Source organism: Scyliorhinus canicula, chromosome 25 (genome assembly GCF_902713615.1).
Source record: "Scyliorhinus canicula chromosome 25, sScyCan1.1, whole genome shotgun sequence".
Classification (NCBI taxonomy): Eukaryota; Metazoa; Chordata; class Chondrichthyes; order Carcharhiniformes; family Scyliorhinidae; genus Scyliorhinus; species Scyliorhinus canicula.
The window spans coordinates 5,903,448-5,928,350 of record NC_052170.1 but is presented as its reverse complement, the minus strand read 5'-3'; the positions used below and the strand labels follow the sequence as shown (position 1 = coordinate 5,928,350).

The following is a 24,903-nucleotide window of genomic DNA, read 5'->3' as shown; positions in this document are numbered from 1 at the left end:
GTGTATCACTCTGTGTGTATCACTCTGTATCACTCTGTGTGTATCACTCTGTGTGTATCACTCTGTATCACTCTGTGTGTATCACTCTGTGTCACTCTGGTGTATCACTGTGTGTCAGTCTGTGTGTATCACTGTGTGTATCACTCTGTGTGTATCACTCTGTATCACTCTGTATCACTCTGTGTGTATCACTCTGTATCACTCTGTGTGTATCACTCTGTGTGTATCACTCTGTATCACTCTGTGTGTATCACTCTGTGTCACTCTGGTGTATCACTGTGTGTCAGTCTGTGTGTATCACTGTGTGTATCACTCTGTGTGTATCACTCTGTGTGTATCACTCTGTATCACTCTGTGTGTATCACTCTGTGTGTATCACTCTGTATCACTCTGTGTGTATCACTCTGTATCACTCTGTGTGTATCAGTCTGTATCACTCTGTGTGTATCACTCTGTGTCACTCTGTGTGTATCACTCTGTATCACTCTGTGTGTATCACTCTGTGTCACTCTGTATCACTCTGTGTGTATCACTCTGTGTGTCACTCTGTGTGTGTCACTCTGTGTGTATCACTCTGTATCACTCTGTATCACTCTGTGTGTATCACTCTGTGTCACTCTGTGTGTGTCACTCTGTGTGTATCACTCTGTATCACTCTGTGTGTATCACTCTGTCTCACTGTGTGTGATTTCCCTTGTGTCCCAGGGCCCTCACCTTCACATATTTGCATTGCTAAATTGCCGTGCGGCGCCGTATATTTGAAGAATTAAACACAATCATTGGCTTGAGCTCTGTCTCTCTCTCTCTTTCTCCTTCCCCCTCTCCCCGTGCCAGTCTCTTCCCCTGCTGGAAGCTCAGTGATGCAGCAGCCGAATCCTCTTCCCAGCAGCTCCCTGTATAAATAGCCACACAAATACAGATGTTCTCCCTGGGTTTGATGCTATTTCCTTCTCCAGCCATCAGACACTTTCTCTCCCTTCCCTCTTGCTAACAATGGGGCTATGTCTGAACCCTGCTTCATTGACCGAATGATGTTTGAGTTTAAAAATAAGGCAGCGGGCAGGGACAGCTGGCTGTAAGTGCTGGAGCACAGCTCCCTTTGCAAACAGAACACCACACACTGACATCTTGAGATCAGAAGTGAAGAGGTGGCTGGCGATCTCTCCCTTATTCCTGCCTTCCTCTGCAGAACATGCATCTCTCTGTCACCTTCTTTCTCTTCCTGCTGCTCGCTCCCAACCCTTGTCAGGTACGTGTGCTTTCTATTCCTCTTTTTAATTTACGATCAGATCTCAGCGAGGCAGGGACTGAGGTTTGCTCAGGCATTGTTTGGGACGCACAGGACAGTGCTACTGAGCGTTGCTTGGGTGGGGGGGTTACTGCTGGCAAAAAGGATCCCTTGTGGTCATTCTCCTGCTTGTGCGTTTTTGTAGCCAGTGGTCCTTCCAATGGAGAAGATGCGGCTTTGCAGCTCCTCTCGCCTTTGCTTATCTCATCGGTTGCAGGGTGAATGTTTATGTCCCATAAACTCCAGGCATTGTCATCTCTTCAGCAAAAGCAGTCTACAGCACAGCCCCACTCCGGGCTACACATGGTCCTAGAGGCATCCACTCACTATAGAGTTCAATCTCACTACGGCCTGTGCACTTGTACACACACACTCATAGTCCACACTCAAAACCCAACAGAGAGCTGCACACATGGAAATGCTTGAGTTAAACCTGTGTGTGTGTTGTGCAGATGGTGTGTGTTTGTATGGGTATGTTTGAGAGAGTGAATCAGTGTGTGTCTGCATGACATGTGTGTGTGTGTGTGAGAGAGTAAATGGATATGTGTGTGTGTGTGGGAGAGAGTGAGTGTGTGCAGGGGAGTGAATGAGTGAGCACCGGGTGCATGTATGTATGAGAGAGTGAATGAGTGTGTGAGAGAGTGAATGTGAGTGTGAGAGAGTGAATGTGAGTGTGAGAGAGTGAATGAGTGCGTGTGTCTGGGCGTGTGTGAGAGTGAATGAGTGTGTTAGAGAGTGAATGAGTGTGTGTGAGAGAATGAAAATGAAAAATGAAAATGAAAATCGCTTATTGTCACGAGTAGGCTTCAAATGAAGTTACTGTCAAAAGCCCCTAGTCGCCACATTCCGGCGCCTGTTCGGGGAGGCTGGTATGGGAATTGAACCGTGCTGCTGGCCTGTCTTGGTCTGCTTTAAAAGCCAGCTCTTTAGCCCTGTGCTAAACCAGCCCCTGCTAAACCAGAGCGAGTCCTGTTGTGAGAGAGTGAGTGAGTGTGTGAGCGAGAGAGTGAGTCCCTTTGTGAGAGAGTGAATGAGTGTGCGTGTTTTGTGTTCATTGGGGAGACACTTAGCTGCATCTCTAACGCTTTATATCTCGCACATGCACTCTCTGCTTATGCCTTATGTATTTGTTCACGAAATTCAAAGTTACCTTGGACCTTCAACTGAGGAGTTTGGGTCAGGTGAACCCATGGTTTGCAGGCTGTCATCCTTTGCCTATGTGCTCAGCTGTTTGTACTTTTAGTCAATCCCAGAGTCAAATTAGCTAACTTGTACTTTTGCTCACTAAGTATTTGAAGGGGGAAACTGAGGAGGAACTTGCAGCAGTACGATAATTGGTAAATAATATGGGAAAAGTGAATCCCAAACATTGCTTCAAACAATGTTATGGGTTGGTCAAGGGGCCTCGGGTTCAAAGTGACAAAGCAAGAATTTAGCAAGTTCTTCAAAAAGACAACAGAGGACGTAGCACTTAAGAATTTCCCAAACAATTTACAGCCAGTCGAGTACTTTGGGAGTCAAGTGTGGGAAATATGTTAGCCAATTATGCACAGCAAGCCCGCAATAATGTCGACAGGATAATCGCCTGATAATTTGGTTTACTGAGAGAAAAACCAGCGCATCTAACCGGGAGAATTCCCCTGTCCTCCCTCAACTTAGCCGTGGAATCTCTTGTGACCAGCCAGGGGAGCAGATGGGACCCCACTTTGACATCTCACCCAAAGAAAGCACGCTGTGGCTATGTCAGCCGATATTATACACTTGAATTCCTGGTGTGAAACGTGAACCAAATAGCTGGATCAAAGGGGAAGGGAGAGAGTGGGGTCCAAACCCATTGAGCCATCCCTGACACAGTACTGCTGTCACCATCATTAAGAAGCTGGTGCGTGCCTTTGGCAGATAGACCAGTGGATTACTGCCCAAGAGAAATCAGGAAGTGAAGTGATTGGCTATTATTCGTACATTATCTTTGAGTGCCGTGTGAGCTCTCAGACATCCACCACCATAGCTCTGAAGCTGCGTTCTTGAATGCTACGTGCTCTCTGATACAACACACACAAGAGACCGCTTAATTCCATTCAGTCACCTCCACCGGGTAATCTTTGCCTATTTAAGACGATTTGCTACCAGGGAATGTTCCTTAACTTGTAGCGAGTGCCTTGGTTTAATAAGCCATGATGTGGAGATGCCGGCGTTGGACTGGGGTGAGCACAGTAAGAAGTCTGACAACACCAGGTTAAAGTCTAACAGGTTTGTTTCAAACACAAGCTTTCGGAGCTCTGCTCCTACAGGATTCACCTGAGGAAGGAGCTGCGCTCCGAAAGCTCATGTTTGAAACAAACCTGTTGGACTTTAACCTGGTGTCGTGAGACTTCTTACTGTGGTTTAATAAGGACATGGGGAGTCCACAATGAGTGAGAAATATTTACAGTTATGTTATATGCTCGTTGGAGTTTAGAAGGATGAGGGGGATCTTATTGAAACTTACAGGATGGACCAGACTCGATTGACCGAGTGGCCTAATTCTGCTCCTATGTCTTATGTAACTCCGGTAGTTCCTTACCGGGTCTCTTATTGGTCGGTGCCTCATTGGCCGACCTTTTGTACACATAGCTGAATGGAGTTCCCCCGCTGCGCAGCAGGGGGAGCTAGTACTCCGCGAGGACATAGAACATAGAACATAGAACAGTACAGCACAGAACAGGCCCTTCGGCCCTCAATGTTGTGCCGAGCCATGATCACCCCACTCAAACCCACATATCCACCCTATACCCAAACAAGCCCCCCCTTAACCTTACTTTTATTAGGACACTACGGGCAATTTAGCATGGCCAATCCACCTAACCCGCACATCTTTGGACTGTGGGAGGAAACCGGAGCACCCGGAGGAAACCCACGCACACAGGGGGAGGACGTGCAGACTCCACACAGACAGTGACCCAGCCGGGAATCGAACCTGGGACCCTGGAGCTGTGAAGCATTTATGCTAACCACCATGCTACCCTGCTGACCACGGGGAAGATAGCCATTCCCGTCCCGTAAGTCCCGTGTGGGATACGACAGCTGGGACCCAGTAAGTCTCGCATTAGAGCAGTGACAACATTTTTGAAGAGCTCTTTGTTGGCTGTCGTTCCGAAGAACAGGTGGGCCCATGTGCCCATCTGCCACGCTAGACCACAGGGGGTCCCACCAATCGAGGAACTGGCATCGTGTTCCTGCAGCTCTTTGTTTTGTGAAGCTTTTCTCAACAGGGACTAAGAGGTGACGTGATAGAATCCTTTAAGGTCATGAATGGGTTTGATGGGAAATGTATCGCTACGTCTAGGGGCCACCAACACTCGGGGCCCCTCTGTATGAGGTAGCCGTTGATAAAAGCATTCCGGAAAAGCTTCTTTGCTTAGAGAGCGGTGAGAGCGTGGAACTGACTACCACTTGGAATCGTTGAGAAGAATAATGTCAATGCACTGAAGGAGAAGCGAGATAAACGCGCGAGGGAGAAAGGAATAGAGGGTTATGGAAGATTAGAGATGGGGAGTTGCGAGGTGGAATGTCACAGACCTGGATTGTCCTTCAGGGAGTTGGCATTAACTCAACGTGATAAATGCTCCTCCCCACCTGTGCCATAATAGCTATTTGGTTTAACTCAGCTGGTTCGTGATTCAGAGCGAGGCCAACAGCGTGGGTTCAATTCCCATCCCGGCTGAGGTTATTCATGAAGGCCCCGCCTTCTCAACCTCGCCCCTCACCTGAGGTATGGTGACCCTCAGGTTAAACCACCACCAGTCAGCTCTCCCCCTCAAAGGGGAAAGCAGCCTGTGGTCATCTGGGACTTTGGCCTAGTACCTGTTTGCATTCAGAAATGGACATATACAAATATCAGGTCAGTTCTCCAGATGTTGGGGGCGAGCATGTCTACCCCAGGGGTAAATTGCTGCTTTTGAATTCCCCCCACTAAATCCCCTCATCACTCGGTTATCGTTTAAGATGCTCCCTGTGGACTGTCAATCCGACCAAGCTCTTGGTGGTGTGGCCTGAACATCCCCTTTATTTGTCGAAGGTCAAATTTTATTCCGTAACACCCCTGCGAAGGTGCGATATAAATGCGAGTTGTTTCTGCTGATCCTCTGGGCTGTACGAAGAATTTTACTGAAACCTTACCAGCACCTGATAGGTTCTTTACATTTTCCAGCCTTCATTCTGTTCATTGGGATTAGAGTCACTGCCAAAAGTGCGGTAGGAGTCAAATAGGCGAGAATATGAGATACAAAGTTTAGTACTTGGGATAATTTTAGACCTTGGTTGCAAGTATAAAGTGGGTAATAATGTGCAGCATTAATGGGGCAGCAGGGTAGCATGGTGGTTAGCATAAATGCTTCACAGCTCCAGGGTCCCAGGTTCGGTTCCCGGCTGGGTCACTGTCTGTGCGGAGTCTGCACGTCCTCCCCGTGTGTGCGTGGGTTTCCTCCGGGTGCTCCGGTTTCCTCCCACAGTCCAAAGATGTGCGGGTTAGGTGGATTGGCCAGGATAAATTGCCCGTAGTGTCCTTAAAAGTAAGGTTAATGGGGGGGGGGGGGTTGTTGGGTTACGGGTATAGGGTGGATACGTGGGGTTGAGTAGGGTGATCATTGCTCGGCACAACATCGAGGGCCGAAGGGCCTGTTCTGTGCTGTACTGTTCTATGTTCTATGTCTATGTCTAATGTCTGGCCCACCGGCTAAACACCTCTTCTGATTGTTGTTCCATTTGCGATTGTACATTCTAAACATCCTCAAGGGTCAGAATCACCGCCAACTTCAACACCAGCTGTTTCCTTACCTTAGCTGAGAATTAATTCTCAGGTGGGCGGCACGGTAGCACCGTGGTTCGCACTGTTGCTTCACAGCTCCAGGGTCCCATGTTCGATTCCCTGCTTGGGTCACTGTCTGTGCGGCGTCTGCACGTTCTCCCCGTGTTTGCCTGGGTCTCCTCCGGGTGCTCCGGTTTCCTCCCACAAGTCCCGAAAGACGTGCTGTTAGGTGAATTGGACATTCTGAATTCTCCCGCTGTGTACCCGAACAGGCGCTGGAATGTGGCGACTAGGGGCTTTTCACAGTAACGTCATTGCAGTGTTAATGTCAACCTACTTGTGACACTAATAAAGAGTATTATTAATTGTGTCAAGACTCTGGCCTGTTGGTCAGCAAGGATTGTTCGGGGAGGTGCATGGCGCTCCTCTCGTTAAGAGGAGCAAAGTCGTGATGTGTATCTGAAGGGTCACTGATTGTTGGTTAAGGCAGAAATATCAGCTGCTTTTGAACAGGGGCGTAACATTTACCATCCTCCAGACCTTCGGCGGTACTCCCATCTCCAATGATTGAGAGATTGAAGCCACAGCGTTCTCTCTCTCCCGCCCTCTGCCTCCACAAGATACGATTGTTGCTCCATAATTAGCCTGGGCCATGTTCAAAGTTGTGCCACGAGTGTCTCAGATGCAGCAGGAGTTGAGACCTCCCCAAGGCCAGGCCTCGCTAATCAACAGTCAATTCCTGACAGAAATAAGTGAATTCTGTCTGAAAGTCGCTTAGCTGTGGGGGGGGAACCATCGGGACTATCATTGGGTTATTGTGCGACTCATTTTTAAAAGGAGTGCTGTGTGCTAATCTCTGACAGGTTTGATGGTAAAGTGACAGCAAACGAATGAGTCATAGTCACAGCTACTGCTGGCTGTGAATCGAATTCACTCTCCCCAGTCCAGTCTATCTTTTGAGTTTTCCCATTCCTGAGATTTTCCCATTGATACTGAGGCAGCCTCGCAGGTTAGGGACTATACAAGCTATGCTTTTGGACACTAAGGGCAATTTATCATAGGGGCAGCAGGGTAGCATGGTGGTTAGCATAAATGCTTCACAGCTCCAGGGTCCCAGGTTTGGTTCCCGGCTGGGTCACTGTCTGTGTGGAGTCTGCACATCCTCCCCCTGTGTGCGTGGGTTTCCTCCGGGTGCTCCGGTTTCCTCCCACAGTCCAAAGATGTGCGGGTTAGGTGGATTGGCCATGATAAATTGCCCGTAGTGTCCTAATAAAAATAAGGTTAAGGGGGGGGTTGTTGGGTTACGGGTATAGGGTGGATACGCGGGTTTGAGTAGGGTGATCATGGCTCGGCACAACATTGAGGGCCGAAGGGCCTGTTCTGTGCTGTACTGTTCTATGTTCTATGTTCTATGCAACCTGGAAAGAAGACATGTAAAGGGATATTTGAAAACTGCTCTTAAATGAAACAAAGAACGTTACTTGGAGGTAAACCAGTTTTTATTATAGTTATTATAGAGAAATACAGCACAGAACAGGCCCTTCGGCCCACAATGTTGTGCCGAACTTTTATCCTAGGTTAATCATAGAATTTTGGACACTAAGGGCAATTTATCATGGCCAATCCACCCATATGAATAATGAACATTTTATTTAAATAATTACCTGTAAATTTCAAAACAGAAACCTGGGTCCAAGTTTTACTTTGACCAATAATATTTGGAATTTGTTTTCATTTATGGGATTGGGCATCGCTGGCTACGCTGGTATTTATTTTCCAGCCCTTGAGGAGGTGGTGGTCTCAGATGCCTTCTTGAACCCGCTGCAGTCCCTGTGGTGTAGGTGCACCCACAGTGCTGTTAGGGAGGGGGTTCCAGGATTTTGACCCAGCGACAGTGAAGCAACGGCCGATTATATTTCCGAATCAGGATGGCGAGTGGCCCGGAGGGGAACTTGCAGGTGCTGGTGTTCCCATGTGTCTGCTGCCCTTGTCCTTCTAGATGGTAGTGGTCGTGGGTTTAGGAAGGTCCTGCCGAGGGAGCCTGCACTGCATCTCGTAGGGATTACACACTGTTGTCACTGTGCGTCGGTGGAGGAGGGATGGGGTGTTTATGAAAGGCATACCAATCAAGCGGAACACATCATCCTGGACGGTGTCGAGCTCCTTGAGTGTTGTTGAGTGTTGTGTCCCTTAGTGAAACTGAATTTATCAAAGTCAGCCCAAATCCCATTGACCCTTTTGGAGCGACAGCACAGAACGAGAGTGGAATTGGAAAATCAGGCCCTCCAGATAATAATTGAAAAGAGCTTTCAGAACTATATCCAGTCCCTTTCTCTGTCAGGCATCTATTTGTTTTCCTGCTAAATGTGCTGACACACCTGTCTTCACTGTCTCTTGGCATAGTCTGTATGTGGCCACCCTAGGCTCTTTGCAGATGGATGTTATTTACCTCGTGTCATTGGCAATACTTTCAGCACCAACTTGTAGCGGTATCGAAGTTGCATCATTGTAAACTCTTACAAAGTGCTGCAGAGGTTCATAGAATCATAGAATTTACAGTGCAGAAGGAGGCCATTCGGGCCATCGAGTCTGCACTGGCCCTTTGAAAGAGCACCCCACCCAAGCCCACACCTCCACCCTATCCCCGTAATCCAGTGACCCCACCCAACATTTTTGGACACTAAGGGGCAATTTATCGTGGCCGACCCACCTAACCTGCACATCTTTGGACTGTGGGAGGAAACCGGAACACCCGGAGGAAACCCACGCAGACACGGGGAGAAAGTGCAGACTCCGCACAGACAGTGACCCAGCCGGGAATCGAACCTGGGACCCTGGAGCTGTGAAGTAAATGTGCTAACCACTGTCATTCTCAGTCAACGCTTGACACTGAGCCACGTAAAGAGACATTAGGACAGGTGTTCAAACGCTTCGAGGAAGTGAGAAGTGTCAGATATTTAAGGAGACAATTCATGAGATGGTCAAAGGCGCAACTGTCAAAGGGAGGGTGAAGGAAGTGCACAATGAATGAGGTCAGATTTGGAGGAGTTTATAGATCTCAGCGGCTAGACGACTGGGGGAGATTACCGAGCGGGACATGGGGAGATTCGAGAAAGAGAATTTTTAAAACAAGGCCTTTGTGGGATGGGAACCAATAGCTTGTCCACGTTACTCCAATCCCACTTTCCTGCTCTGTCGTTCGATACTCTTGTGTTTTAAATACTGAACCAATGACCCATTAATTAATCTGATGAGTCTCTGACTGAATACTTACTTACTGTAAAGCAACCCAGATTGTGATAACTAACTGTTTGAAATAACAATCCCTTTACAAGGACAATAACATTTATTTATGCAGCACTTTGTGTTCTGAAACACCCCAAGGTACTTCACAGGAGTGTTATAAAACATATGGTGGTGATAGGTAGATGACAAAAAGTGTGGTCGGTTTTAAGAAGCGTCTCAAAGGAGAAGAGTGAGATAGAGACAGAGAGTTCGCCCCGTGGCTGCGTGGGTTTCCTCCGGGTGCTCCTGTTTCCTATCACAGCCCAACAGTGTGCAGGTGAGGTGGATTGGCCATGCTAAATTGCCCCTGTGTTCAATGTTGCGCAGGATAGGTGGGGTTACGGGGATAGGATGGGGGAGTGGGTCGAGGTTTGGGGTGCTCGCTCAGAGGTTCGGGGCGGACTCGATGGGCCGAATGGCCTCCTTCTGCACCAAACAGATTCTATGGATCCTCGGGTGCGGAGAGGGAATTGCAGACTTAGTGGAGCAATTAGGAATGTGGGGCATAGCAGAGGTCAGAGTTAGAAGGAGCCCAGATATCTCGGAGGGTTGTGGGGCTGAAGGTGATCACAGAGGTACTCAGGAACGGATGAGGCCGTGGAGCGGTTTGAAGAGAAGGAGAGGAGTGAGAATTTTTCAAATCAAGAAGTTGGTTCATGAGAAGCGAATGTAGGTCTGAGAGCATAGCTCGGTGTGAGAGAGAAATGGGACAGGTCGGGCAACGGCAATTCTGGATGAATTCAAGCTTCGATAGGCTAGAATGTGGAAGATCAGGCAGGAGGAATGTATTGGAATGGTCGCATCTCGAGGTGACAAAGGCATGGATGAGGGTGTCAGCAACAGATGAACTGAGGCAAGGTCAAAATGTGTTCCCAATACTCATCTGAATGGGTGACTTTTTGATACCAATTCATTTGGCTGAGGGGTAATAGTGGTCGGTCAGTCGCCGGGATAGAAATCCATGGACCAAGGTCAACACTCTTGGGCTGAAGTCTCACCACGGCAGCCGCTGGGATTTAAACTCTGTTGGGTGTTCTCGGGCTGGCGGGGCCAGGATGGGGCCGAATGGCCTCCTTCTGTGCTGTAACGATCCTATGGCTCTAATAAATCCTGCAATTGGTGACCGTGACTGGTGACCATGTCAAATCCCATCGGGTTCTGGATCTGCTGCCCTTATCTGGTCTGACCTCCGTGTGACCCCAGACCCGCAGTGATGTGGTTGACTCTCAACTGTCTTCTGAAATGCTCGGGAATTGGTGGGACCGCATCTCGAATTCCCTGGGCAGTGTTAGTCTCCGTATTTGGGGAAGGATGTCAATGCGTTGGAGGCGGTTCAGAGGAGGTTCACTAGATCGATACCTGGAATGGGCGGGTTGTCTGATGAGGAAAGGTTGGACAGACTAGGCTTGTTATCACTTGGAGTTTAGAAGAGTGAGGGGGGGGAAGGGGGGAAAACACGGTGGCGCAGTGGTTAGCACTGCTGCCTCATGGCGCCGAGGTCCCAGGTTCGATCCCGGCCCTGGGACACTGTCCGAGTGGAATTTGCACATTCTCCCCGTGTCTGCGTGGGTTTCACCCCCACAACCCAAAGATGTGAAGAGTAGGTGGATTGGCCACGCTAAATTGCCCCTTCATTGGAAAGAAAAAATGAATTGGGTACTCTAAATTTATTTTTTAAAAAGGGGGGGGGGGGGCGACTAGATTGAAGTCTAGAAGATCCTGAACAATCTCGACAAGGCGGATGTGGAAAGGATGTTGCCTCTTGTGGGTGAATCCAGACAGAGGGCAGGGTTTATAAATTAAGGGTCACCCTTTTAGGATAAAGATGAGGAGAATTTTTCTTCCCTCAGAGGATTGTGCGAGTCTGGAACTCTCGGCCTCAGAAGGGGATGGAGGCCGCGGGTCACTGAATATTCTTACGGCGGAGGCAGAGAGATTCTTGTTGGGTGAGGGAGTCAAGCCGAGTCGGAAATGTGGAATTTGAAATAGAAACAGATCGACCATAATCATGTTTAAATGGCAAAGCAGTCTCGAAGGGCCGAATGGACCACTTTATTTGGAGCCAGACCGGGTAAGGACGGCAGATTTCCTTCCCTGAAGGACATTAGTGAACCTGATGGGTTTTATTAACTGAATTTAAATTTTGAGTGGATTTGGACCCACATTTCCAGAGCATTCGCATGGGTGTATGAATGACTGGGCACATGCCCGTATCTGTCTTATAGAGAGTAGCAGGCCACAGGGGGAGAGAAAGAACTCCCTCTTGAAAGAGAAATCAAGAATGAGGGGGGCATATAACAGTCCAGGCCGATATTCTCTAGAGTTTAGAAGAATGAGGGGAGATCAAATTGAGGTATACAAGATGAAATGAAAATCGCTTATTGTCACGAGTAGGCTTCAATGAATTTACTGTGAAAAGCCCCTAGTCGCCACATTCCGGCACCCGTTCGGGGGAGGCTGGTACGGGATGCTGCAAGGTCTGGATAAAGTAGACGTGGAGCAGATGCTTCCTCTTGTGGGGCATTCTAAAACGAGAGGTCATAACCTTAGAATAAGAGGTTGCAAATTTGAAACAGAGATGAGGGGAAACAGCTTCCCCCAAAGGCGATGCGAATTTGTGGAATTCACTACCCCAGAGAGCGGTGGATGCTGGGACATTGAGTCAATTTAAGGAGTTAGACAGATTTCTAATTGGTAATGGGTTGAAGTGTTATGTAGGTCGGGCAGGATGAGGTCAGCCATGATAGAATGGCAGAGCAGACACGATGGGACGAATGGCCTAATTCTGCTCCCATATCTTATGAACATCTGAGCTTATAAAGCTGGAGCCAGGTTATTCCGGAGGGAAGGATGCTCTTTTCGCGAAACGGGACAGATATCTGGAACTTCCTCCCCCCAGAAGGTTGCGGATGCTAGGGGGAAAGACGGAGCGTTCCCGGGCTGCAACGGATTGATTGTGTTGGGTGAGGTTACCAAGGACGATGGAGCAAAAGTAGTTGAATGGCGGTTCAGGGCAGCCATGATCTAACTGAGTGACAGGAGCCGATTCGAGGGCCTCTGCTTCCGCGTGTGTATTTTATTTAAAAAAATTTCCGTGGAAAGTAAATAGTGGAGGCGATGGAGGATTAATGTGGTGTAGCATCAATCTCATGGTGTAACATTTATTTTGCCTGTTCCAAACGACATAGTCAATAAGATCAACACTGATAAGAACTACCTTATATATAAGCTTCCAGTGATGAGGACCGAAAGTGGACCTGTTCAAATAACAATGGGAGATTCACAGCTGACAGCTTGTGTCTCCACCAATGTTGAACAAACGTGCACTGCACAGGGCATTGTTCATTATGGTGTACAAGAGGCATGTTGTCCTCAGCTCGCAAGGCATTAGCAGACAATATGCTTCATGTTTTGCACAAATATAGACACTGATCCATCATTATTAATTTGTCTGTTTCTGCAACTGGCGGGTTTCGGGTTTTAACCCTTCGAGTGCCGGCCTTACTGCGTCTACCGCCTCGGAAGTGGGCAACGTTGTGAGTTGCGGGCGTGGGTTCGAGGGCAGCCCAGATTGTTGGAATGGCGGCCGACTCTCTTTCTCTCTCTCTCTCTCTGAAGATCTCCTGTGGAAAAGGCTTGGGGCAGTTGAATGCTATTTCCACACAATTCCCAAATGCCGGACTGTGGCAATTCAGCTGGCACTGTGGTTGGCATTGTTGTACTAGCTCTTAGCATAGCTGAACAGCGAGCAGTAGATACTGACCCTCAGTGCAAAGTGTGTAACCTGTCTCCTCTTTCATGAGCCCAGCAGAAACATGATCACCCATCGTAATCTCACAGACACAGCAAAAAGCAGGACATGCAGTCCATGACTGGCATTCATATTACAATTGATCCTGCTCCCATCCTTCTTTATCTAACTCTCTCGGCAGAACCTACACTCCATTCTCCTGCATGCATTTACCTAGCTTCCCCTAAGGTGCATCCATATTGTTCACTTCAACTACTCCTGATGATAAAATAGCCAGTTTAAAGATGTCACTGTCTGATTAAACTTTCCTTCTGAGTGATACCATACCCTGAGCTAGCGCCCGTTCAATTTCATCCTCACTTGACCCGGAGTCACAACACAAGTCAATTAACCAATAATTCTTAGAACAAATACCCAAAGTCTTTGGCCCTCGGCTGCCCAATAATGACAGTCACCAGGTTTGTAAATTTGAACACGGTGGATCGCTGATGGTGAAATCGTGTTCGGCGATCAGCCGGAGGATCCACTTCTACACCGGAATCGGGGGGGGGTGGCGCTGTTTATGCGATGCTCCGCCCCCTCAAAAACAGTGTACGCGAAGAGTACGCTGCACGCCATCGGGACTGCTTCAGGACGTCACCCTACGCCAATGCTCCGCCCCCGAAGGGCCGAGTCCCGACGGCGTCGATCGCGTGTGCTCACACCGTTCGGGGACATCGCGTAGAGGCTGCGGACTGAATCCAGCGACACCACAGTGGGGGGGGGGGCGTTCTGGTGGCAGAGAGGGCTTCGGCGGAGGCTGGGGGACTGGTGGGGGGTGGTCCAGCGGTGGCGAGGCTGGTGACAGGGGGGCAGTTTTTTGACGGGTCAGGTCCACGCGCGGCCGCCGCTATGTTGCACGGCATGGCCGTCGCCGTGCGCATACGCGGCCATGGACCCGGCCATTCTGCGGCCGTAATTGCAGGTAAAGCACTTTACACTGCGCCACTGCTAGCCCCCCACCATGCGGAGGACCAGATGCATCCTGCGGACATAGCCGCAGCGTCAGAGAATCGAGCCCAGTTACTTCTTCTATATGTCAGGTGAGAGTACCTTTAAGAAATGGTTGTTTATAAATGGGTGCGTAGATAAGTATCTGTAGCGAGTGTACCTTTAAGAAGTGGGTGTTTATTACTGCAGTGATGTCAGAGTGTGGGTGGAGCTGGGCTGTCTCAGCTTTTTACTTTTGTTTTAGGCTGTTTGCTGCAGGGTGTGTTTTAGTTTCATTTTCAGAGCTGGATAGCTGCAGTCACAGCCAGAAGGTGTATGAGTATCTCCCTGTAACCTAAAGACTGTAAATCGATCCTGGTGATTTAAAACTAATAACAGTAGTGACTTTATCCTGATGTGCTTCTGGTAAAAGGTGTTTTAAGTCTTATGGATGTTAAAAGGAAAGCTTAAAGCATTACTTAGTGTAGTAGTCTTTGACTTTGAATTAATGGTTGCTAAGATGTTCACTGTATGTTTTAAAAAGGTTAACTTGAGTTCATAGAATAAACATTGTTTTGCTTTAAAAATAATTTTTCATTTCTGCTGTACCACCCTGTGGAGTGGGCCGTGTGCTCCCCATACCACAATCTATTCAAAGTTGTGGGTCAGGTGAACTCCATGATACACTTTGGGGTTCTCTAAACCCTGGCCCATAACAATTATAACAAGAACTATAAGGAAATGTGCAGCAAATACAACTGGTTAACTTTAACTTGACCCCACCCTCTACACACACACACACAAACACAGAGGGGAGGAGAGGGGTGACAACTGTAAGTGAAAGGAATAGGAGTCTTTGTTTCAGATCATTATCTCAAAGAAGTTCTTCCTTCAAAGTAAGCTTTCAGACCCAGATCGCTGTGTGCAACTTGTAATGGTTTCATTGTACATTCATTTCTTCAGGTTCGCTGTAGATCCGGGGGGAGGGAAAGAGAGAGAGAGAGAGAGTCCTTTCCCCTGAGTATCCAGGGTTCAAACTGAGCTCCTTGGGTCTCTGCAAATCGTTCCACTCAAGTAGGATCCAATCGCCACCTGTCACCAGACAGAATACAGCCTTTTGGCCAATTCATTAGCCATCAAACATCAATCAAATGAAGTCCCAAACCTGTAAACTCTGGGTCTGTTATCCAAAGCTAACACCATCTATTATATTGCAACCTGTTCAATTCCTCATTCTCTCGCTGTTGGACATTAAGCATCCATGGACCAAACAGAAAAAAATAAAGAAAAGGGAAATAAGAGAATCAAGAGAAAGGACCCTTACATTGGTTTCTTGCTGTACCCTACAAGTGGAAACATTCTATCCACTCTATCAAAACCTTGCATAATTTTAAAGACCGTTATTTAGTTAGACCTTCACTTTTCAACATCGAAATGAACTTTGTTAAACTTCTTTTAAAGACGTCTCTATAGATAAAATGCATCAAATGCCATGGTATTGAGGACATCCCCAGGATGGATCACTCTGCTGATGGCCGGTCTCAATTGGGACAATTAAAATCAGCCAAGTTCCCATGATTCTCTGCACTTCATTAGGACCAATGCACTTTATTGAGGAGGAGAATGCTTAGTTTTTCATGTTGAACACAGAGCTGATAGTCAAGCCTAGTCCGGACCAAGAGGTCTTGCTGGATTATGATTCGATGCGTGACATCTGAGTGCGGACCCGTGTCCAAACCTGGTGCTCTCCGGTGTGAATCTACACCATGACTGTCTGTACCTTGAGAAACTGAGAACGACATGACCTCTGATCTTGATCCTATTCTCGCCTAATGTCTCCGCCCACCCACATTTTACAGTGTGCTCTCTTTCCTCAACCCTATCCCAGAAACATTTGGACCAATTGGAGTGTCTTTACTTCTCCTCAAGTAGATATCAGCCAACTCAATTGAATACTGAGATTGATCCTGGGGCCTAGAGGAGAGTACAGTCGCCGAGTGGACTTTTGAGGGTGGAGGCGCAGTGTCAAAGTACCCAATACCAGACTGATCCAGTAACCTTCAGAAACTTCCATTGGGATGGCACAGTGATTAGCACTGCTGCCTCAACGTGTCAGAGGCCCGGTTTCAATTCCGGCTTTGGGTCACTGTCCGTGTGGAGTTTGCACTGTTTCCCTGTGTCTGCGTGGGTCTTGCCCCCACAACCCAAAAATGTGCAGGTTAGGTGGAGTGGCCGCGTTAAAGTGACCCTTAGTGTCCAAAGATGTGAAGGTTCGGTGGGGTTTAGGGTTAGGATGGGGGGAGTTGGCCTTGGCAGGGTTCTCTTTCAGAGGGTTGGGGCAGACATGATGGGCCGAATGGCCTGTAGAGGTTGCCTCAATTTTCAATGGGTTAACAAGCCCATGACTTCAAGCAGAATGGATTCGGTCTTTACTTCCTGACCCTTTGAACTCCATCTATTTTATTTTCTATGTGCGAAACTGTTCTTGACCTCATTGTTTGTAGCATTGCTGAAGCTGTGTGTGAAAAGCTCGGAATCCTCTTGTGTACGTCTATCCATTCGTCAATCTGAATTCAAAGATTCTTGATTGTTGAGGCCATGGGGCTTAGAATAATAATAATAATCTTTATTACTGTCACAAGTAGGCTTACATTAACACCGCAATGAAGTTACTGTGATAATCCCCTAGTCGCCACATTCCGGCGCCTGTTCGGGTGCACAGAGGGAGAATTCAGAATGTCCAATTCACCTAACAAGCACGTCTTTCGGGACATGTGGGAGGAAACCGGAGCACCCGGAGGAAACCCATGCAGACAGGGGGAGAACGTGTAGACTGCGCACAGACAGTGACCCAAGCCGGGAATCGAACCTGGGACCCTGGCGCTGTAAAGCAACAGTGCTAACCACTGTGCTACCGTGCCGCCCTACGGGGTCCTGTTGGGGTAAATTTGACAAGTTTTTCCATTGCACCCTGGCGGTAGTAGACAAAATGATCAAAATGGGGTCATGGGTCTATATAGATCATACAGTGCAGAAGGAGGCCATTCGGCCCATCGAGTCTGCACCAGCCCATGGAAAGATCATCCTACTGAAACCCACTCCTCCACCCTATCCCCGTAACCCCATTTAACCTTTTTGGACACGAAGGGCAATTTAGCTTGGCCAATCCACCTGACCTGCACGTCTTTGGACTGTGGGAGGAAACCGGAGCACCCGGAGGAAACCCACGCAGACACGGGGAGAACGTGCAGACTCCGCACAGTGACCCAAGCCGGGAATCGAACCTGGGACCCTGGAGCTGTGAAGCAACTGTGCTAACCACTGTGCTACCGTGCCGCCCAGGTCTAGTTTAGTCTAGCTTAGCTCAGTTGGCTGGATGGCTGGTTTGTGATGCGGAGCGAGGCCAGCAGCGTGGGTTCAATTCCCGTACCGGCTGAGGTTATCCATGAAGGCCCCCCCCCCCCCCCCCCCCATTCTGAACCCTGCCCCTCACCCAAGGTGTGGTAACCCTCAGGTTAAACCCCCACCAATCATCTCTCTCCCTCTGCCTGTGGTCACCCTGTGGCGACTTTGACTTTACAGTGGGTCAGTGCTGGGGTAGGTCTTGCATCAACTATTGAGCCCTGGTTTGATTTTGTTCCTTGGTGTGTGTAAGGCCACATGAATTGTCTATTCCTCGTTGTCCCGGCAGGAAGTTGGTGGGCCTTCTGGGAATGCTGCAGCCTGCGATAATTAACATCCCTCCCACAACTGGTGTTGGACCGAGATTCAACATAGGACCACGTTCTCCCCGTGTCTGAGTGGGTTTCCTCCGGGTGCTCCGGTTTCCTCCCACAGTCCAAAGATGTGCAGGTTAGGCGGATTGGCCATGATAAATTGCCCTTAGTGCCCAGAATTGCCCTTAGTGTTGGGTGGGGTTACTGGGTTATGGGGAGAGGGTGGAGGTGTTGACCTTGGGTAGGGTGCTCTTTCCAAGAGCCGGTGCAGACTCGATGGGCCGAATGGCCTCCTTCTGCACTGTAAATTCTATGATAAAACTATGATAAGTGACTTCCTGGACCGGTTCAGAGGCTGTTCAGGATCACATCAGGGTGCAGATCTGTAATCAGGCCAGATGGAGGTGGAAGGAACGCTGCCCTGAAGAACATTAGTGAACTATTTGGGTTTTTACCCGTTATTTAAATTTCCGGTCTTGGTCGACAATGACCCGATTGATTGCATTCAGTTTGATAACTTGATGTGGTGGAATCTAAAATGATGAGGTACATGTTATAAATGCAGGAACAGAACCTCGTGGCGACTGTGCCTCTCACTGCCCTCTTTGTTTTCTCATGTGACTTCCCATTTTCAAAATTAATTTATGGGATGTGGGCGTCCCTGGTTAGGCCAGAATTTATTGCCCATCCCTAATTGCCCCTTGAGAAGGTGGTGGTGAGCCGCCTTCTTGAACCGCTGCCGTCCGTGTGGTGTAGGTACACCCGCTGTGCTGTTAGGGAGGGAGTGCCAGGATTTTGACCCAGCGACAGCGAAGGAACGGCCGATATGTTTCCCAGTCAGGATGGTGAGTGACTTGGAGGGGAGCCTGGAGGTGGTGGGGTTTCCCATGTGTCTGATGCCCTTGCCCTTCTCATAGAGATTGTGGCTTTGGAAGATGCGGTCAAAGGAAACTGGGTGAGTTTGTGCCGTGCATCTTACGGCTGATACACACAGCTGCCTCTGCACACCGGTGGTGACTGTTTTTTAAGAATGGCGTGCCCATCCAGAGGGGCTGCTTTGTCCTGGATTGTGTGGAGCTTCTTGAGTGTTGTTGGAGCTGAACTCAACCAAGCAAGTTGAGTGTATTCCATTACACTCCTGACTTCTGCCTTGTAGATGGTGGACTGGCTTTGCTTTCCCAATGACTGGCTTGCCCTTGTAGCCACAGTATTTATATGGCTGGTCCAGTTCAGTGTCTGATCAATGGTAAGTCCCTGGTTGTTGATGGTGGGGATTCTAATGAAATTGAATGTCAACTTATGTTGCCAACTAAGCTTGAGTTAATATTGCTGGTGTCCCTATCTGTACTTCAGATGTTGTTGTTAATAGTTAATAGGGGCGGCATGATGGAACAGTGGTTAGAACTGCTGCCCCACAGCGCCAGGTTTGATTCTGGCCTTAGGTGACTGTTTCTCTGGGTTTCCTCCCATAGTCCAAAGATGTACAGACCAGTTTGATTAGTCATGCTGAATTGACCTGGCCTCGGGTCACTGTCTGTGCGGAGTCTGCCCGTCCTCCCTGTGTCTGCGTGGGTCTCTTCCAGGTGCTCCTGTTTCCACCCACAGTCCAAAGATGTGATTGTTACATGGGGTTACGGGGATAGGGGAGGGGAGTGGGCCAAGATAGAATGCTCTTTCGGAGGGTCGGTGCAGACCCGATGGGCTGAATGGTCTCCTTCTGCACTGTAGGGATCCTTTGGACTTGATGATTGCGTCTCATTACTGCTGGAGCAAACACATTGACTTTAAGTGTGAAAAACGTGCAGATTAGCAAAAGTGTAGTTTAGAATCGTTGAAGGAAACTTAGAGCATTACAACGCAACTTGAATATCGGGTGAATCTACACACTCAACGCCAAAGGCCACCAATGAATTGGAGAGAAGTTCAGAGAAATTATCTGGGTAATTTTGTGCACAAAGGGATCATTGACTCAAGGACAGGGATGACGTTAACATAGTTCCATGTTGACCCTCCGCATCTCCATATAAATCCTCTCGACTTCAATACAAAAACCTCTGTCTGGATCTGATGTTGTACAAAAACCTTGCCATCCTGTTCCGGGGAATACAAATGATCCCACACCATATTTTAGAACAAAAATGAGGAGCTTTCTATTGCTTTGGCTGCTATTCATTCGCTGATCAATGCCGTCAGTCAGGGAATCTGGTCAATTGTCTCATCTGCTGTATGTGTGTGTGTGGTTTCCCGCTGTGGGCAAACAATAACTGGACTTCTAAATGTCAATATGTTACCGGCGGAGATTAGTGTGCTCTCCCGAATCAGTTCAGTGAAAGCTGGCGTGGGCGGCTGAAATGTGCCCACAGCTGCTGAGGGACATGCTCGCTGGTTTTCGCAATGTGCCACACCACTGTGTAGGTGCCAAAGAAGCACTTCTGCATGATGCCCGTCGAGGTGACGCTCTCCCACTTCACGTGCTGGCAAAGCCAATGGGCGGTTGGAAACGCTGTGACACATTGAGTCGCAAATACCCCATTGGCCCCCCGTACCTTCCATCAGGGCATCATGACAATTGAAGCAAGTTTGCCAAATTAAGGATTGAGTCGTTTCTTTCTTGTCCCAGTGACCTACTTAGTGCTTTTGCACGCAACTGTTGCAGCATTGCTCCATATTGATTTAAATAAGGTTGCCACAAGGATCTTGGAAATGGTTCAAAGCCAACATGAATCAGACATTTCACTTTCCTTTCATTGGGAGCTCAGCGTTAATTATGTTATCACTGCAGATGTGCAATTAGCTTTGGAAACACAGCCTCTATTATACAAAGTATTGTTTTTATTTGCATGGGGGCTTTGTAACCGACAAGCTGAGCTGGGTGGACTCCTTCAGATCTAAAGATTGCAGCATTTTCTGTGATTATGCACTTCGGGGAAAATGTTAACGTAACAAAGGAGGTGCGGCGGCACTTGGGTGGCGAGCACTGCGGTCTCGCAGCGCCAGGGACCCCGGTTCGATTCCCGCCTCAGGTGACTGTGTGGAGCTTGCACGTTCTCCCCGTGTCTGTGTGGGTTTCCTCCGGGTGCTCCGACAGGAAAATTAAGGAGTTCAGTTCGTCTCTCTACCTTGTCCATAGCACTAAACCTTTCATCGTTTTAACTACCTCCTTTAGATCACCCTGTAATGTCCTCTGTATGTGTTAATACCTGTTTAGTTAATGTGAAGTCAGTACAGACAGATGATCACTAGATGGCAGCACTAACAGGAACTATATAAGGAGTTTCCCGCTCTTTCTTTAGTTAGTGTATGTGTGAGGCAGCTAGAGTGAAGACGTGACCAGCTCAGTTATCATAATTGTTAGTTTAATCTAATCTTAGTTAATTCTATTACTAGTCAAAGTGAAAGAACTCACAGGTATTTTATTACTCAATAAATAATTTGCCATCGTCTGGAAAACTTTGACTGTTTATCATCAGGATTCAATACAACTCGGCAAGACAAATGAGTAATATTTATATTAGCGTTCTGTAATAGAACACACCTCTCAGCCTTCTTTTGTCAGGAGAAATGAGATCCCGCTTGTCAATTATTTACTGGTATTTGCTCACGTGGTATCATCCTTGCAAATCTTCTCCAGTGCCTCTGTACTCCGACGTGTCCTTTTCGTAATATGGTGAGCAGCATCCACCTGACACGATAGGACTCACTCACAGAGGTATCAGCCGAGGTTACGTTGTGGGTGACCTGGAGCACATCTTAAACCCACAGCTTTCTGTGAACAACTCAGCCAGGCTGACGTCAAGAATCTGGGCCAATCTTTGCCCGCTGCACTACACTCGTGGATACCACACTATCACAGAGACTGCAGTGGGCAGGCAGCAAGGTAAGGGCAAAGGTCACACCAACATGCAGGATGGCTGCCAGGGACTTCTGTACACATCTCCCGCTCCCTTTTCCCCCACATTCGGCCGCTGTGCCTTCGGCTGCCTGGACCCTAATGTCTGCAATTCCCTCATTAAAACCCCCACCGCCTCTTTGTACCTCCCTCTCCTCCCCTTACGACGATCTGTCCTCGGCCAAGGCACCCGCTCTGTGGGGTTTGGCGCCGGACTTTACCCGACAACACTCCTTGGGCTCGTCTTACTGCATGAGAGGGGGCTACATAAATGCAGATTGTTATTATACGCACACGTTTGTGAATGAGGTGAATTTATAAAAGATTGTTTGGAAATAATTCCAAACCTATGGTGGAAGGACGTGAAGGATTCGGAACGGGTCAGGACTGATTCCACGGATGGGGATCTTGAGTTATCCAATTGGATTGGGAAAACTGGAACTGTTCTTAGAGAAGAGAAAATTGGGAGAAGATTGTGACATTATCATAAATGTACGAAACTGTAACGGTTAACGTCATGTCTAAATTAACCACTAGAGGGAGCTAGATGTACAACTATATAAGGCATCGATGCTAAGCCTTGTGGGTGAGAGGCTGAGGAGAAAACCAGAGTGCAGGCTGAACGACAGATAGTGTGAGTGAGAGCAGATCATAGAAGGGGCTGGTTTAGCACAGTGGGCTAAATAGCTGGACAATGCCAGAAGCACGGGTTCAATTCCCGTACTGGCCTCCCCGAACAGGCGCCAGAATGTGGCGACTAGGGGCTTTTCATAGTAACTTCATTGAAGCCTACTTGTGACAGTAAGCGATTATTATTAGTTAATTTAATAGTGCAGAGAGTAGTAGTAGATGAGTGTAGATAATATGTTTGTTATCAACTGTGTATTATATCGGAGTGAGTGATGAATCTAATTAAGTAGTGTTAATAAATCTGCAGCTTTGTTCAATTTAAAAGCCATTTGTGGCCTTTGTGAACACTATGCTATCCGTCCTAAAATTTAGTAACACAAAGAACACCACAGAGATGTGATGGGGGTGTACAAATCCATGACGTGGTCTGAACAAAGTAGTTAGAGAGGGAAATTGTCCCTATTGGCCTCAGGGTTGGGGACCATTGAGCACAGATTTAATATTTTGTAAGGGCCACGAAGATTGTGGACCGAGTTTGTAGAGACAAACTTTATTCGACACTTTACTGTTATGGACAGCTCCAGTAGATCCCCACTGGGTCTTCACTGGTTGGTGCCTTGCTGGCCGACTTTATTTATACAAAGTCAGACATTGTTAAAGGTCTCTCCCCCCCCCCCCCCCCCCCCCCCCCCCCCGCCCACCTCCCCACCTCGCCCTGCCTTATCGGGGGAACTCGCATTCTGCAAGGTCCACAGGGTAGTTAATCATCCCACCCCGTGAGACCCGTGTGGGGTTAGAACGTAAGGTGATTTCAAAACGCAGCGAGTGGTTAGGATCTTGAATGTGCTGGGGGGTGGGGGCGGAGGGGTGGGGGCGGTGGACAGGCTCAACCCCTGGCTTTCACAAAAGATTTGAGTAATTTACCTGAAGAGAAAAGAGATCTGCGGGGCCGCAGGGAAAGGCTGGCTGAGGGGCAGCGGGGCACAGGGTAAACTGAGCCCCTCTTGCAGAGAGCTAGCATGGACATGAGGGGCCAAATAGCCTTTTTTCTGTGCTGTACCCATTCTACGATCCTGTGGAATGGAGAATCACAACACTTTAAAAAATCTATTAACAGTTACATCCATTATAGTGTTTTTAGAAAGTATACATTTTTGTGATAGTTCAATAGGAATTGTTTTAATTATCTTCAATGGAAATTTAATTTTCCCCTTTTGGTTACTCTGAGCAACATACCGCTCGCTAATAGCTGGATCTCCCCATTAATTAATTTCTATTGTTTTGTCTAAGAGCTTCAAACTGGATGTTCTCTTCTTCCCTAACAGTCTCACTTTGGAGACATCATTAGTATTGCTGAGTACAGCACGATGATGAGGACCAGAGACTGCAATAGTGTTAATAGGCAGCCACTCATGTCAAGCTGGAAGGTCTGTTGCGCGGGAGTCTTGCTCCATTGACTAGCGTCAAAAAAACAAAAAGAGAAGATTTGCACAATAAATCAAACAGGCTAATTAAACGAGCAGGATATTGATTGCATTGAGCAAATTCCGCTGAAGAGTCAGATCGCTTTGCTTGGTTCTGACGTGACACTATTCAGGCGTGCAAAAAAAAGTGCAAGTCAGGAGGAAGGTGGTGGGTGGAGTTGGGGGGGGGGGGGGGGGAGTCTTGAAAGGAAGATCGGGGGAGGAGTGCAAAATTGCAATGTTTGAGAAGCCCACACATGTGCGTGCTTGTTTTAGATATATGTGCAGTGCACGTGTGTGTTTTTCTGTGTGTGTCCATATGTCTGTGAGTGCGTGTGTGTACATGTGTGTGTGTGTGTTTTTCGAATTCATTTACAACATTTGGGCGTTGTTGGCTGGGCCAGCATTCATTGCCCACCTGTAACTGCCCCCCCCCCCCCATTTCAGAGGGGCATTGGAGAGTCCACCACATTGCTGTAGGTTTGGAGGCACAGGAAGGCCGGACCGGGTAAGGACGGCAGATTCCCTTCTCTAACCGGCATTAGGGAACCAGATGAGCGTTCACAATAATCGACAATGGTTTCATGGTCAGCATTAGACATTTAATTCCAGAGTTTTATTGAATACCACCACGCGACTGCCGACCCTGTGTGTGTGTGTATGTGTGTGTGTGGGTGCATATGTGCATGAATGTATGTGCATTTGTGTGCACGCGCATGCTTATGTGCATGTGTGTCAGTGTATACGTGTGTCAGTCTGTGTGTGCGCATGCCGATGTGCACATGTGCATGCATGTATGTGTGTGTATGCGCATGTGTGCGGGAACACGTCCGTCAGTGTATGCATGTCTGCCAGTGTATGTGTGCATGTGTGTGTCTGCGTGCACGTGCACATGCACAAGTAAGTGCATGAGTATGCATGCACGTGTATGCCAATGTGTGTGGGTGCCTGTGCTTGCGCAAAAGTGTGCATGTGTGTCTGCGTTGCGTGTATATGTGTGCAAGCGTGTACGTGTGTCTGTTTGCGTGTATGTGTGTGTGCATTGTGTGTGAGCAACTGTGTCTGTGTGTGTGCATCTGCGTGTGTGTGTTTGCGTGTGTGTGTTTGAGTGTGTGTGCATCTGCGT

The 24,903-nt window shown here is 48.2% G+C and overlaps 1 protein-coding gene across 1 annotated transcript in view; it reads left to right on the top strand.

Moving 5' to 3' along the window:
• The first annotated feature begins 862 nt into the window (after positions 1–862).
• olfm2a (olfactomedin 2a) overlaps positions 863–24,903 on the top strand; it is a 318,824-nt gene continuing 294,783 nt past the window's right edge. The window contains exon 1 of the mRNA XM_038784865.1: positions 863–1,249. Coding sequence (XP_038640793.1) covers positions 1,193–1,249 — 57 coding nt within the window. The 5' untranslated portion in view covers positions 863–1,192. The remainder of the gene's footprint in view (positions 1,250–24,903) is intronic.